This window comes from Temnothorax americanus, unplaced genomic scaffold, assembly GCF_048541705.1.
Source record: "Temnothorax americanus isolate GAGA-0224 unplaced genomic scaffold, ASM4854170v1 Scaffold20, whole genome shotgun sequence".
Lineage (NCBI taxonomy): Eukaryota > Metazoa > Arthropoda > Insecta > Hymenoptera > Formicidae > Temnothorax > Temnothorax americanus.
In genome coordinates this window covers 3,081,582-3,097,004 of record NW_027509339.1, presented here as the reverse complement: position 1 = coordinate 3,097,004, position 15,423 = coordinate 3,081,582, and the positions used below count along the sequence as shown (strand labels likewise).

General features: G+C 34.2%; 2 protein-coding genes across 5 annotated transcripts in view; one reads left to right on the top strand and one right to left on the bottom strand.

Annotated features, from left to right (window-relative positions):
- Positions 1–15,423, bottom strand: part of LOC143897559 (furin-like protease 1) — a 219,115-nt gene that overhangs the window by 59,836 nt on the left and 143,856 nt on the right. The gene's annotated exons all lie outside the window — the stretch shown is intronic.
- Positions 963–10,900, top strand: LOC143897374 (dynein axonemal intermediate chain 2-like). Its single transcript, XM_077405991.1, has 11 exons — positions 963–1,786; positions 2,637–2,798; positions 3,012–3,112; positions 4,082–4,233; positions 5,164–5,341; positions 5,809–6,237; positions 6,777–7,059; positions 7,340–7,624; positions 8,589–9,064; positions 9,479–9,817; positions 10,157–10,900. Exons 1-11 carry the CDS (start codon positions 1,604–1,606, stop codon positions 10,488–10,490), a joined length of 2,922 nt encoding a protein of 973 aa, XP_077262117.1. The 5' UTR covers positions 963–1,603; the 3' UTR covers positions 10,491–10,900.

The window sequence follows — 15,423 nt, the reverse complement described above, 5'->3', positions numbered from 1 at the left end:
GTAGCACCATGTGATGAAACATGTATGAGCAATATGAGCATATATACATAAATCACCATAATATTTGCGTTGACTAATAAAAATATCAGTATAATATGCGCGTTTCATCGCATCATGCGCCGCGGCAGAAGATGTTTTATGGTTTTTTATCTTTATTTAAAAAAATTTTTCAGCAAACCGATCAATAAATACTCAATTCCATATGCTCATATTTTCATGTATCTGGTGTATCGTTTCATGGAAACTCGTAAACTATTAAAGCTGCGTCTACATACAATCAATATTATTGATGCAATATTTTGTGTAAATAATGCTGATATCATGAGATATAATATTGATATCAATATAGACACGGTCAATAATTGCGCAATATGATGATACTGTAATTTCATCGATCGCTTTAAAGCCAAAAAAGGATTACGATAAATTCAAACGCTATAGGATAGAAGAAAATAACATTCTTTTCATTTAAATAGGTTTTGCATAAAACAATCTTAATCAGATCTAATAAAAAGTCTTATTAGATTTAAAATAAATTATATAAAAGAAATTCCAGAATGTTTATTTCAAAACAGTGGCTCTTTTGTGGAATTTATTAAATTTTTTGATCATATGTGAGCAATCCTTCATGTAGAAGACGTGACAAGCATGCTGACGCTGGACGCACAACAGAGTATAGAACGATCGTTAAGATGAAGTAGTTACATCAGCGAGATTCTCGATGAACTATAAGTATATTAATATAAAAAGAGCAGAAAAATCTTGATTGCAACCTTCACCGATTAACCAGTGTCTTTTATTCGTTCAATCGCAGCTTGGTCGAAAAACGAGAGATTCGTATAAATGAAATTAAATAAGTTTTATAGCTCAAGAATGTGCGACTGATGAAGATGTAAAAATTCTAGCTTTGTTTTATTTCTTTTGTGTTTAATTTGAGAAATAATTTTTTAACTTCTTTTAATTGCGATAAAAATATATTTAATTATATAGAAAAATGCTCGTATATAGAAAAACATTTTTGCAAAACATTGCATCTTCGGAAGAGAAATATCATAAGGTTTTAGCTGAATTTCTTGCACGGTTCTTCATCATTCCTCTTTTTCTTTTCACGTTATTGGAGAGAAAAAGAGAAAAAGTGAACTGTGCAAGAAATTCAGCTAAAGTGAATAAACCTATTGAAAAATTAATTTTCAGAGAATTGTAAAGTTCAATTAAATCTGTAAAATTACAATTATAGCGGACAATGTTTGATAACCAATGTTCAAACCCATAGTTTGAATTTTTATTGTAAATTTAATTGGCATCGTTATTTCGGAGAAGAGTTTTATTTTAATTATTATAATTTTCTTAAAAAATTATACCGCTGAAATATCTTTTTTCTCAAATGTAGAATTTCATGTTGAGAAAAAAAAACGATAAATATTAATCGAATCAGAAAAAAACCGATCGTGCACAATTTCACACGAAAAAACACATGTAGGAATACACACGTGTGACACTTTCGAAAGATTCGCTGATCCCTCTCACATTTTAAATATTGATTTCGAAAACTTTACGCGCGCGAGAGTCAGAATCGTCAGTTTAGTTCGGTGAGAACAATATAATGGAGATCAAACAAATTTTTCTGAAAACACGCGCCGAATTTGGCAAGCAATGCATCTTCGACATATGCGGCCCGCAACTGGACGAGGAGATCAAGCCGGATCCTGACGCTATGGCTCATTACATTATAAGGTCTCGCTGCAACGTCGGCGTGCAGCACAGCAAACAGTTTGCTTTGCACGAGGTTAACTATTATAATAATTGATGACATTCGACACTGATTATCTGATAATCTCATTACAATTCATTAAGTGTGCAAGAAAAATGTGAAAAGATTGTAAGATTGTTCATTTCGTACTTTAATTTACAAGATTACATGCTCGAAATTTCCGTATAAAGTTCTAATAAAGACTTTAGCGTTACAATGTCGGATCCGATGTATAAAGGGGGATCTACACCTTGCGGCAACCCTCCTCTTCCCTAAACTCATTGTCAGTCCAAAAACTCTACTAATATATTCGAAAATCAGCTGCATGCGCTTTACTTTAACGGAACTATAGACGCAACTTGCGATAAAATTGACGTTAGACTGACGCGCCTGACGGCGCAACATCCGCGCATCTCGCAGAGTTCACTACTTGATGCCACAAACGTGCAACTTTCTACGAAACTACGACGTGGGTATTATACCTCACGCGAATTTTACAGGACCAGCACGTTTTGTTTTATAATGAGGCAACTCAAGGCAGACATTCGACATTACTTTAAGAGCAACAACAATTTCTCACAATTTATATAACTTTAATGTCTGCATTTCTGTGCGGATATATTTCAAAGCATATGGCTCTGCCATATGCTTAGACAAAATTAACTAACGTAAAATATATATTATGTATGTAGTATTATAAAATATAAAACAATCATCCAAAATAATCATATTCGCGCTTACTTTATCGTTAATATTATATTATTTTATTGTATTGAGAAATGAGGAATAAACGAAAATGAAGTCTGAACACACACATCGCGATTTGGTGGTCAACCCTGTGGAATTTCACATTATCGTCCTAGCGATCATTCCTATGGAATTCCAGGCTCAAACTGTCGGCAGTCAGACGAAGAGCAGTGGAATGTTTCACTTCGAGGGCGGTTGGCCGAAGGAAATCAATCCGAAAGACGAGGAAACTACAGCAAGATTTCGCAGACGAATCGAGAAAGACGAAGATTGGGCGCCGAAATTGCGTAACTTATTTCAAGTATCTATATTAAATGGATTATCGAAAATTTCTATATTATTGAGATATTCTAGAACTAAATTAATCAGAATTAATCCTGAAAGAATAATTAATACTAACGTCAAGAATTAATTGATAATAAATTTCTCGATTGATTGCATGATTCTAGATATTGATATCACATCATGTTTTATTCTGAAAAACACAGAAAACATGTTGTTTTCTTTTCCTTAGGAAATGGAGCACAATATTCTTCAGAATGGTGCACTTAATATATACGAACACTACTTCGACGATATGATTCCTACAGAATTGGTGAAACCTCGCAGTCTCAGGTGAAAATTTAATTTCGTCTGTTTCATCTATATTTTACATGTATATATATATATATATATATATATATATATATATATATACCTCAACACGAATCGATATTGTTATAGCGTAAAGTAAAATAATGTAGTAAAAAGTGTGAAATAATTATGTTAAATATATTTGCAAAAACGTGGCCGTAATCATAAAATAATAATTCGATCAGTTGAAAGGATTTCAATCGATCAAAGTTTCCATTATCATACGACACATCCGATACCCATGCACGCACGGAACGTGTGATTTCAGATGAACAATTTTAAAATGTATATATTCGTGGAGGACTACGTTGATTCGACCATCAAAAGATTTAAAATTTAAACCCGGGCTAAGCCCGAAGGTATCTGAACATATGTCGGGATTCCGGAGTCGTAGTGGACGCGAATGAATTATGCATCCTACCGCTAAATTTGCTTTTCTCTGTTTTAAACTAATAATTTTCTGTGCGCGCGCGGGAGCTGCAGGCGGCTTTAAACTTTTAGTAACTAATTAGTAATTTAACTACTTTGAAAAGAAAGTAGTGAGAAAATAATGATTTCTTCTTCTTTCTTTTTTTAAACGTTACGTATACACTATTTCAATAATGTAAGGTGATCGAGTGTAAACATAAAGTAAAATAATATAACATTGTTTTTAATATTAAAATTAATAGATGAATATTGAGGGCATGTGATAAAAACAGTGACGGATATAATACAATGAATTTCCACAACGTAAACTAAGTTCCAGCAATAATACATTTGTCATGCAAACACTGTATATTAATATTGATATATATAGATATATACATTACAATTATTACAAAATCCATCATCACGTGCAACTGGCAGAACGTGGAATTTGTATTATTTTTCAAAATACTAAAATGCCATATTGAGAGTATATTTTGTATCATTTCAATATATAGTATTAATTTCTTTTTTCTATTTCAGGACAGTGAACGTCTACGAGGATCCTCAAACGCCGGCGAGATCGGTGAACAATATTTCTTGGTCGCCAGACTCTGGCAGTAAAATAGCAGTCTCGTACTGCTTCTTTGGAATCGAGCCAGATTACAGCAACATTGCATACATCTGGCAGATTGGTAGGTGGATAAAAAGCGTGCAAAAGCCTTGACTGCATTTAGACGGTGCACTTGATTACGGTTGTACAACTTCGCAATAAGTTTCCACTCTTAACCTGCATTAACGTTTTTAGTAACGGCGATTTTTACGGCATGCAAATTGCCTCGATAAATAACAATCTCGTTTCGAGGAAATACGTGCGGTTTTTCGTATGTTAAGAAGACTTCTTTTCGACAATCGTCTAACTACTCATAATAAAACTTAGTCTTAAATTTTTATCGCATTATATATAATGTAAATTTCTTAAAAAAAAAACATATGAGAAATATCTGCCAATATAACTCTATTATAATAGAGAAGTAATATAATATTATTGTTAAAAATAGCTAGATATTAGAACTCTTTTAGATAAAAAATGAACATTTTTTTCTCCTCTCGAAAAAGATGTGACATTAAAAATTAGATTAAAAACAAGTTAAATATTCAAAGTCCTATGTAAAATTCAGTTTTAGCGATCGAATATGCGACGCCAGTTTTCTCTTGCGCGTAACGCCCATTCAGCACTCGATAAACTATAATCAAGCAGCAATGCATTAATTGTTATTGATTAATTTGAACAAAAAATGCAATATGTTTCTAAATCAGCAATTACAATCATCTTACTTCTATATAACGAATAAAACACTAACCAAACAACGCACACGAATAAATCGGCCACGGAAACCCAACGATATTGCATTTCTCGCGTATAATCGGAAATGAAATGTAGCTACACTTTATTCAGCGCATGTATTTTTTAACGGTACGTCTCTAATGGCTTGAAATCGGATTTCACAAGCGCGATTTTTTAATCTTTCAAAAAATAACGCGATACTTTTCCATTTGTTTGCACGGTCGACGACCAAACTGTCGCGAAACTGGTTCCGCATATTCAAAAAACATTACGGCAGACAATCCTAATAAGCCGTGGATGGCACTGGAGGCCCCATCTGCCACGGTGGTCAGCGAGTTTAATCCCCGAGATCCTTCCATACTTGCTAGCGGCTTGGTGTCAGGCCAAGTTTGCAGCTGGGACGTCAGGACTGGCACCACTCCGGTTCAAATGTCTCATCGTCAATTCAGTCATAGGTAATCTCGACGTGAACATGTCTGGGCGCGACGTCGGAACTTTTGGATTCATAATTCAGTATCAGAGTGCCCTGCTGTTCTTGGTCGGCCGAAAGAGCCATTTCGAGCTCAACGCGGCAAGATGATGAATGATTAAAGTACTGTCCCTGTCGCGTTTCCGCCCTCAATTAAATTTTATTCTATTTTTTACACGACATTCGCCACGTCCACGTCGCGCGTGATTTTTCTTTTAACACCAACGCGCTTGCAACGACTCCAATCTTCTTTATTTCATTCTATCCGTGAAAAGTGCAGCAACAGTATATATACGAGAAAGATGTTCGTTCTAGCTTTAAAATATATATAATTATATGAGAGAGAGAGAGAGAGAGAGAGAGAGAGACATTGGAGAATATAATTAAATTAATAAAGGAGATATAATTAAATCCCTTTTTGTAAAATATACCGTACTTTTTGCATTTTCTAAGGGATTGCACGACGGTAGTCAAATGGGTCGCTACGAAGAGTAATACGGAGTTCTTCTCGGGTTCCTCGGATGGCCGGGCGATGTGGTGGGATACTAGGAAGTTGCAAAGACCAACCGAAGTTCTTGTGTTCGATCTTCAGGCGCCAAACGAGCAGAAGATAGATCGGGCGATCGGTGTCGCGTCGGCCGACTACGAGCCCAGCGTAGGCACGAAGTTCATGTTCGGTCTGGAGAATGGCATCGTGATCAGTGGTTCGAAAAAGGCGAGGACGCCGGTCGAGAGAATGGCCTTGAGATTTAATGCTCATTACGGCCCGGTTCTTTCCGTCGATCGCAGCGGCTTCAATCCGAAGATCTTCCTGACCGTCGGCGACTCCACGGCTTGTGTCTGGGCGGAAGACACTAAGGACGGCTGTCTCGTGTCGACAAGGTATTTATTTTTCTTCTATTTGAGATCAAATGTTTGAAGAATTAAGTATAAGAATAATAACTTTTGATATTTGGTACAAGTAACTCCACAAAAATGCTTGCAATCGAAAGATGTATGAATATAATCATATCTTCGATGAGTTGAAAATTATTCAACTAAATAATAGCTAAGTAATAATTAGAACATATTCCACTAAAACCATAAATTGAAAACTCTGATGATAAATTATTAACTTATTGTAATATTCAGCAGCAAAATGCAAATCACTTATTGTGATAGTCAATAAATACTTATTGATGTTACGTCTAGGGCAATTAATACTAATTTAATATTAAAATATCAATATATTAAATCAATCAATATTTAATAAATAATCATAAATATATGTTAATTAATTTTTCATATCGCAAAATATAGTATTAATTCTTATGATAGTACGAATAAAATCATATATATATATTACAATTGTTTGTCAATTAATAATATGGGCAGAACGTAATTAAACCTAAGATTTTTATCATATTATTATCAATCTTTAGATTTATGACAGAGGACGCAGTTCGCGGTTGCTGGAACAAAACGAGACACTCTATATTTTACGTAGCGACGCGTATCGGTGTGCTGACTGTGTGGGACCTTCTGATGGGCCTGCAAGAACCAATCTTGGCAGTGAAACTATGCGAGCAAAAATTAACAGCGGTTACGTCACACGAGATGGGGTCTTTATTGGCCATTGGAAATTCTGCCGGCAACGTTTATCTTGTCGAGTTGTCAGAGGCGCTATATTCGTTTGACAAAAATGATAGAAACGATCTTACGTCGGTGAGTTTGCCTTCAAGCGGCAGTCTGTTTTCTCATAAATTTGCAGTATGTAAAATTGATCTATGAGTTACAAGCGAATCACTGATAATATAAGATATAGCGTATTCTGACAATATATACTTTATTTGAAACATCAATGATCACATTAATTTTTTGTTTTATGTATAAATAATTATTTTATGTTCATTATACTATAATTTTATAAAAACACAATTAGTTAAAAAGAGACACAAAATAAATGTAATATTCATTTTCGCTTTTCCGATTCTAACCGGTTCAGTATCTGGAGAGATGTTCTCGTTTCGTGAAGGCAATAGACACGCGAATGAAAGAAATAAAATTAACTAAAACTGCCGTAGAGGAAACGTCAGAGCTTGCGTTAGTGGAACCGAAAGATAGAAAAAAGGATAGACGATTAATGAACGATCGCAATAAACGAAAACTTGAAAAAGAAAGGCTAAAAGATCTGCGAGAAAAAAGCAGAGTTATATCTAAGCGAAAGCTTAAAGATGAGTCTCCCGAACTTCAAGAGGTGGAAGACAAATTCTTTGAGATTGTAAAAAAGGTACAATATCAAAATAATTATTTAATAATTCTTAAAATAATTCAAACAATCATTTTAATTGGAATATTTTTTAAATTAAAATTTCTAGTCAATCAGAAATAGCGCTTAATAACTCTTTCATAACAGTCAGAAATTAAAAAGTTATACAATGAAGTTTGCATAAAGTTGTATTATGAGTCTTATAAATTTTGCACAAAAATTCGCCATTTGAATATACATATATTTAATTTCACACGTTATTCTTCTTTCTTTCAACGTTTTATTTTCTTGGTGTAATAAAATTTCAAATATATCACTCGCGGTCAGCTAACCGTTATATATTAGAGAACTTTTGTAATATTTCATCTATTTTTCATTCGACTGCGACCTTTTACTCCTCGGCGTGGTGATTTATTGCCCACTGTCGCGCGAAATGTCGCTAAATAATAATTATACTAGACAAGATTTAATATAGCTGTTAGAAATGTAAATAATGCATAATATGTGTTATATTATGTGTAACTATCAATAATTTTACGTCAAATCTAGAATAATTAATTTGATATTTATTAAATCAATCATTATTTTAAAGCAATTTTATCATCATTTCTCATTGTTACAATTTCTCATCTCGAATTCAAATTTAGTCATTGAAAAAATTATAACAATCATAAGAATTTATTACTATTAAAAATTTTAATAATATGTGCTTATTTTCAAATTTTAATTATTTTAGATTTAAATATTATGAAGAAATTATCATAAACAAGAGATTATTTGCAATCATTACCTATACAATATATATAAGACACATAAGAATTTTAATTATATTATATATTACGATACACTCTCTATCTCTATAACTGCATCTAATGCAGTTAAAATAATCAAAAACGCACATAGATAATTAAATAAATAAATAATCACATTTATTGCTTCATCTATAATGTTGATTTAATCTACATCATATTTTTGCGTCAAATAGGAAAAGCAGAAATATGAAGAGATGGAAGATTTGGATATCTCACCTTCAAAACTGAGTCGTTTCATAAAAAAACTCGCTAGTCGAAAAATCGAAAAGAATTCGCATTTGCCGATAGATGAAGCAACAGGACTCGAGATAAAAATACCATCTCAGGAAGTATTCAAAAAAGGGCGAGAAAAATATAAGAAAACCGAGAGCGTCAAAATTTCCAAGGCGGAAATAGCGCAAGACGTTGAACAGGAGAAGGCAGTGGCGGAAGATCCCTTGCCTTTGTTGGCGGAAGAGCCCTTGCCTTCGTCGGTGGAAGCGATTGTAGAATCTCTCCTGCAGGAAATTAGCAAGAGAAAGCGTAGAAAGAAGGCGCGGAAGAAGCGACTGATGCCCGTCATTTTCAGACTGGCGAGGCCTTGTAAAGGTGTCTGCAAACCTGATATTTGCTGCCGCAGGACTACGCCTCGTTCTAGAAAATTAACTAGGTATGGTGTCCACGGATTTAATGTTAGTATGATAGATAGATTTTTCTTACAATTAGAAAAAGATTGTTTATAAAAATATTATTATTATACACATAAACTTTTTATTAATTTTACATTTATTTTATAGTAGTGTGTAATGCCATGCACAAAATATACTTTATTCATAATATTACATTTCCGTGTCGCGTATTATATCCTCATTAAAAGTTAACATATCGGATGGAGAAGCTGAAGAGACTCGAACATCGTTAAAATTGATAGAATTTTAGTGATTTTTTTTAAATTTCCTGGATCACTGGAATTTGAATGACGCTCACTTAAATTCCGATTCAACTATCATTTATCTCTCTCTTTTTTTCTCAATTTTAAAATTCAAGAAAAAATATATTAAATTGCTGGATTTGCTGGCATTAGATCTCCAGATCGAGCAGTCAAAGATCGTGAGAAGTTGAGTGAGATCGACAAGAAAATGAGATTGAAAGATGATGACATCGGAGCAAAATTGTCAATCAAGAAAAAATTGAAACAGAAGAAAAGGGAATGCTGGACGGAGCTTCTGCGCGTTCATAAGCGCAGGGAGCTAACTAGAAAGTACAGCGAGGAAGAAAAAATTCGTTTCCTTCAGAAAATGGCACCGCCTGAGGAATTCGCCGGCATGACGGAAAATGCGAGGAAAGCTAAAGAGGAGATCCAAGAAGCCAACATAGTAATGACAAAAGCAAGGAAATTCACGAAGAAAACTTTGAAAAGCAAGTTAGTTCTGGTTTTACATTTTTCATCCGAATTGCACTTCGACTTTTATTTTTAGAATTTTATTTTCGGAAAATTTTGTCTTTTTTGAGTGTGTCCCGAGAGCTTTCTATTTTTATCTTCGGCCTATTTAAATGCAATTGTTTATTTCGTTTAATCGATATTATTCCGAGCATTTTATTTGCTACTAATATTGGATAAACAGCGCTGGATCATAGTATAGAAACAATATTTAATACATTTGGGTGAAAATAGAACATATCCCATTGAGTTCCCATCATTTTAAGTTCTGTCCAATATTCGGCGACCGATAATTTAGCTACGATATTTCCATACATGCAGCGCTGCGGCTACGGAAAAATTTCGAGACACTCCAAGATCTGGATCGCGAAGGAGTGAAGAGGATCTCGCCAAGGAGGTCACGAGCACGACAAAGAGGATCCTTGTGGCACGGAAGGGAATAAGAAAGGTATGTCGTACCGTCGTCACGACAGATCCTTGCGTTCCTCCTTGGGAGCCACCCTCGCTCGTGAAGGATCTGCAGACACTTTTCGGAGGTTTTCCGCCGGAATCGATCGAGAAAAAGACGAGACCCGACGTGGCTTGCATGGAGGAAATCGAAGCTGCTCGCGTTAGAGTTTATCCACGGATTTCCGACTTCCAGTCCATCGAGTAATGTTGCGTTATCCGAAGCGTGCCTACCTTTTCTTATATCAGTGCTACCTTCGAAGATTTTTCTTTCTTCAATAGGAGAAATAGCAATATCTCGTAAATAACGAATATTTTTTTCTTGATAAATATAATAATAAATTATATAATAATTTAAATCATATAATGAATAATTTCTAATTACTTTTTTACAATTTTTGTCGAATTTTGCACAATTAATTGTAAATAGACTAATTAAGAATTCTAAATATTCAATATGATACTTGATGTAAGAGTACGAAAAAAAACTGATATTATAAATAATTATGTTAAATAGTCATAGTTAAGTCTGTATGCAACAAATATACTGCGGATTTACTGTTATACTTATTCTTCGCTATTAGTAAATATTTTATGCGGATATTATTATCATATTATTTCATCATATATTTGTTTCAGTTCACATTAAAACTCGTATTCTTTTACTTCGTCAAATAAATCACATCGTATATACCTATACCTGTATACATTTTTCCAATCCTTCGATTTTCCCTGTGATTTCTCTGGTGAAAAACCGGATCGCGCAAACTTAACTTAATCCTATTCGCTCGAGGCTTTACACGGCGATACGTATTATCGTGGGTCGAAAGGGAACGACGGGAAATCCTCCCGGGTCTTCAGGGATTCGGGATGATAAATTCGCGTAGGAAGAGCTAACATTCAAGGCTCGTTTCCGGTCGTAGAGCAAGACGACATTTCCGGTAGGACACCAACGGTATAGTCCAGCTCGACTTCCGGCATTCCACTCTCGCGAGAACTTGCTTGCATACACATGCACGCATCAATCAGCGCGTATATATATATGGCGACGTATGCAAAAAACTGCACCTTTCACACGGGCAAAAAGTTAAGCGCTATCGTTTCGCGAATCGCACCTCCTTCACCGACAAATGTTTCCAGACGAAAGTTCGGCGTGCTTTAACGAAAGTTGAAATAGAAGTTTTCCCTCGCGCGCAATTTCAGTTCCCTTGAGAAGAAACGAGCGATTTAAAAGGGATATATAAGCAAACTGTACACTTTTCATTAATCTATGAATTGTTTGACGCGTTCAAAGGGTGCGTTTCCTTAGTGAAAGTTTGAATGAGTAAGACTGCCTTTCGGAACTTTTTATTGCTTGACGCATCAAATGCTTTGACAATTTTTTGTATCATATTTCATCGTTTGTGTAAAATCATATATATTACTTCATTTCGCGAATGATACCAGGAAACATGCCGTATGGCGCCTCCGACTCGTTATTTACAGATTGCTGTTGAAAAAATAGAGCTGACGTCTGGAAAACGGCTAGAAAGAAGTTTTATCAGTTAACTCTCAAGAGTAATACCCGAGTGGACAGGTTCCCTGGCGTCCGCAGAAAAATAATTGTTTCTACTTGGTAAGTTTTCACATATTTCTCCGCCATTCAACGCCCAATTGGCCACGGCTCGTATGCAAACATTTCGGAATATTTGCTAATATATAATTATAATTATGTAATATTGTTTGGATATTACTTATACTTAACGAGACCGCATTTACTCGAGACCACGGGATTCGATATAATATAATTGCACATATAATTTAGTTATATTAATTAAAAGGCGAAATTTCTCTCATGAAGTATTCATTGCAAAATTAATTATCATATTGAGCTTTAAAGGCTTCTATAGTTAATGTAATATTCTATTATAAACAATAATCTAATTTTCACCATTGCGAAAATTCGAATTTTATGAATATTTCATAATGTAACTATATAATGCAACCTTCAAATTATGTGATAAATATATTATCGTATAACTCGAACGCGTGTACAAAACGGACATGATTTTCTCTCTCTCTCTGGAAATACGAATATGTACCGCTTTGTATAATCGTACACAAAATTAAAGTTAACGGATCAGAATCTTTGGGGACGCTTTAAAAGGTGCGCGAATGAAGATGCACCCAAATAGAAATATTTTAGCAAGTTGGCGCGACGAACGTTGCATATATTGCGACAAATTATTCACGTTGAAATTTCCAAGGGAAATCCCTGTGGCGCGCAAGCATGCGGCAACGCTCAGCGTGTCGCCAATCGGAAGTTGCCGTTTGCCGACGAAAAGGTAGAAAGGTAGAAATTTGGAAAAAAACGTCACACAAAATTTCGAGTAGAAGCGACGGACTTTTAGCCACGAAATCCATAGCCAAATCGTGTTCCAAAAGAATGAATTCACGAGAGCCACTTCTTGCAGAATGATCTTATCTAACAATTTTACATTATGTCAATACACGATTATATTAAAATTTATACCTGATTATCAATTTTTGCACATATTTACGCGGTATTCGGTTCGCATGGAAAGAATTTAAACACAAGAAATAATAACGCGCTATATAGAAGAACGACTATAGCGATTTCGCTTTTGATATTTCTGCGCGAGAAGTGACAAAAATAATAATTTATTAATAATTGCAAAAAAATGAGCACGAAAATACTAGCTTAGAAATTGCATTTCTTAGAAAAATAATTAATTTGGTACCTTATTAGCTATAATTTCAAGTTCAATGATTACCAATAATAGATCGGTAAATTGCAATTATTAATATACATGACACTTTTACGCCTCGTGCGCGTTATACATTTGCACAATTGTAACGCGGCATAGTCGTAAATTATTCGGCATTGCAATTTAATAACGCATTAATTAATCGTGAAGTACGTTTCCGACGCATTATGGTACTATTACATTCTAATTATCGAGGTAATCGAGCTACTTCAGCAGCATAATTTATGTCGGACATGGGATCATAAATTATATTTGAACTGACAGAGTGATTAGATCGATTCCAACATTGAGGAAGTTTAATTATCAATGTTTCTGGCATATTTCACAAAATAAAATTTCTTTTCAAACTTCTCTTTAAAGAGAGAACAATTATGCTTATAATTCAATTTCAATTAAATTCAATTTGCCAGTTATAGGTCGAATTGAACCATCTCCTTTGTTAATTATTACTGGCGAAGAAAAAGATTACCTTAGATATAAATTCAATTTATTCTAATAGTAGAAACAAAACCAAATCCAAATTCTAGTCATCTTGAAAAACCTAGATAACATCGTGGATTGCGTACAAGCGATTCCCGTAAATGCAATTAAAATTGTAACTCCACTATTGCCACGTTCGCAGAAGCAAAATTTATTTCTCGATAATGGCATTGTTCCTAATCAATAAAGCATGGTAAACTCATATTTTGGAATCTTTCGATGGCTTATCCGTTTCCGATAAATACGCGCGAATAATTGTCTATAGGGGGCTTTTTCATCCTCCAATTATTGCTCTCGGACTCGTGTAAAATTAAACACCCGTTTCCGCGGCAGAATTTATCGGTCCGCGATAAATAATGAGCACGCCTAATGCCCGTAACAAATGTACACCCGTTAAATCAGCTTCTAGGATTAAATGGAAAATCGACCGATGTATAACTCGCGGATATCGTTTGGTGCGCGGCCAATGTAGCTACGAGTCCCGTTGGAATTCAAAACAATTGTGTTATACCTATAGGCCTACAAACGTTATACTTGCGAGCGAGTGAACGTGCGAGTTAACAGAGAGCGTACAAGTAAATAAAAAAACAAGATGAGAATGGAACATGCAAGAATGTAGAAAGTACGTACCTTCCAAGAATAAAAGTTCCCATATATATATATATATATATATATATATATACACAATAAAATATATTCAGTAAATAAATTAGAATAAATTTTCTAAAGAAAAAATTGATGTATGTAACGATCATTTATATTTTCATGGATGTTCCATTCGTAAGAACACGTATTCGTATAAAACACAAAAACAATATTATGAAATATCTTTTTTTATAATTGTTTTAAACATTATTAAAATAAGTCAAATACTCTTTCTAGCAAATAAAAAAATATTTTTTTACTATTATTTCATCTAGATATAAGAAATATATAAGACACCACACTACGTGTTAATTATAAGAAAGAAAAAATATATAGGGAGAATATTTTCTTAGTTAAGATTTAGTGTTTGAAATTATTCAATGCTTAAGAGTAGACAAAAGGATTAATAGGACATAATGTTATCTGGGATGATTATTTCCGAGATTATTTCCGTTCCGTTTCATTAAAAGAAAACGACGAGAATGAAAAACGTTAAGTAAAAATCTGGACTGGCTTTGCTGGGATTAACTTGATGGCCGTCGGTGATAACCTTTGATTCGTCAGTGTCACTTAGACCCAGTTTCACAAGTGTCGGTTAACTTTTAATCTTAGATTAACTCACTCTTCGCCTCCTTCTAACGTCCCCCTTAGAAAAAGACCAAGAGTGAGTTAATCTAAGATTAAAAGTTAACCGACACTTGTGTGAAACTGGTCTTTAGTAATTAATCTGGTTTAACCGCAGCAACGCTATTCTCTCTAGCTATCTGAAATCAACGAAAATTAGTTGGAAAGAGTCTCAGAGAGAAAGAGAAATAACCGTTCCGTACAACGGGTAAGATGCGAATAACTCACTGTTATTCATCATCATCATATCTAAAAAAAGCACGTAAAGTCGATACTCGAATCTATCAAAGTTTATTGTCGCTTTTCCGCGATGCCGATTGGTTCTCTCGCTGCGCTTACTTCATTTGCACCTGTTATCGTATATTTCGAAAGTTGTGTGTATCAAGGAGTTAATAGTGTAATAGTAATAGCATAATGTTAAAGCTAAATAGCGCGTGCGTCTGTGGTAGTTATAATAAAAAATGAATGATGTGGCTCATTCAATCCTGATCAATAAATACAATCAACAAAACATTATAACAATATTTATATTAAAATTAAGTTAATAGGTTTGTAAGCAATATTAACAATTCTTTCATACTTCTCATTAATGAATAAACTGAAATAAATATAAGTACATAATAT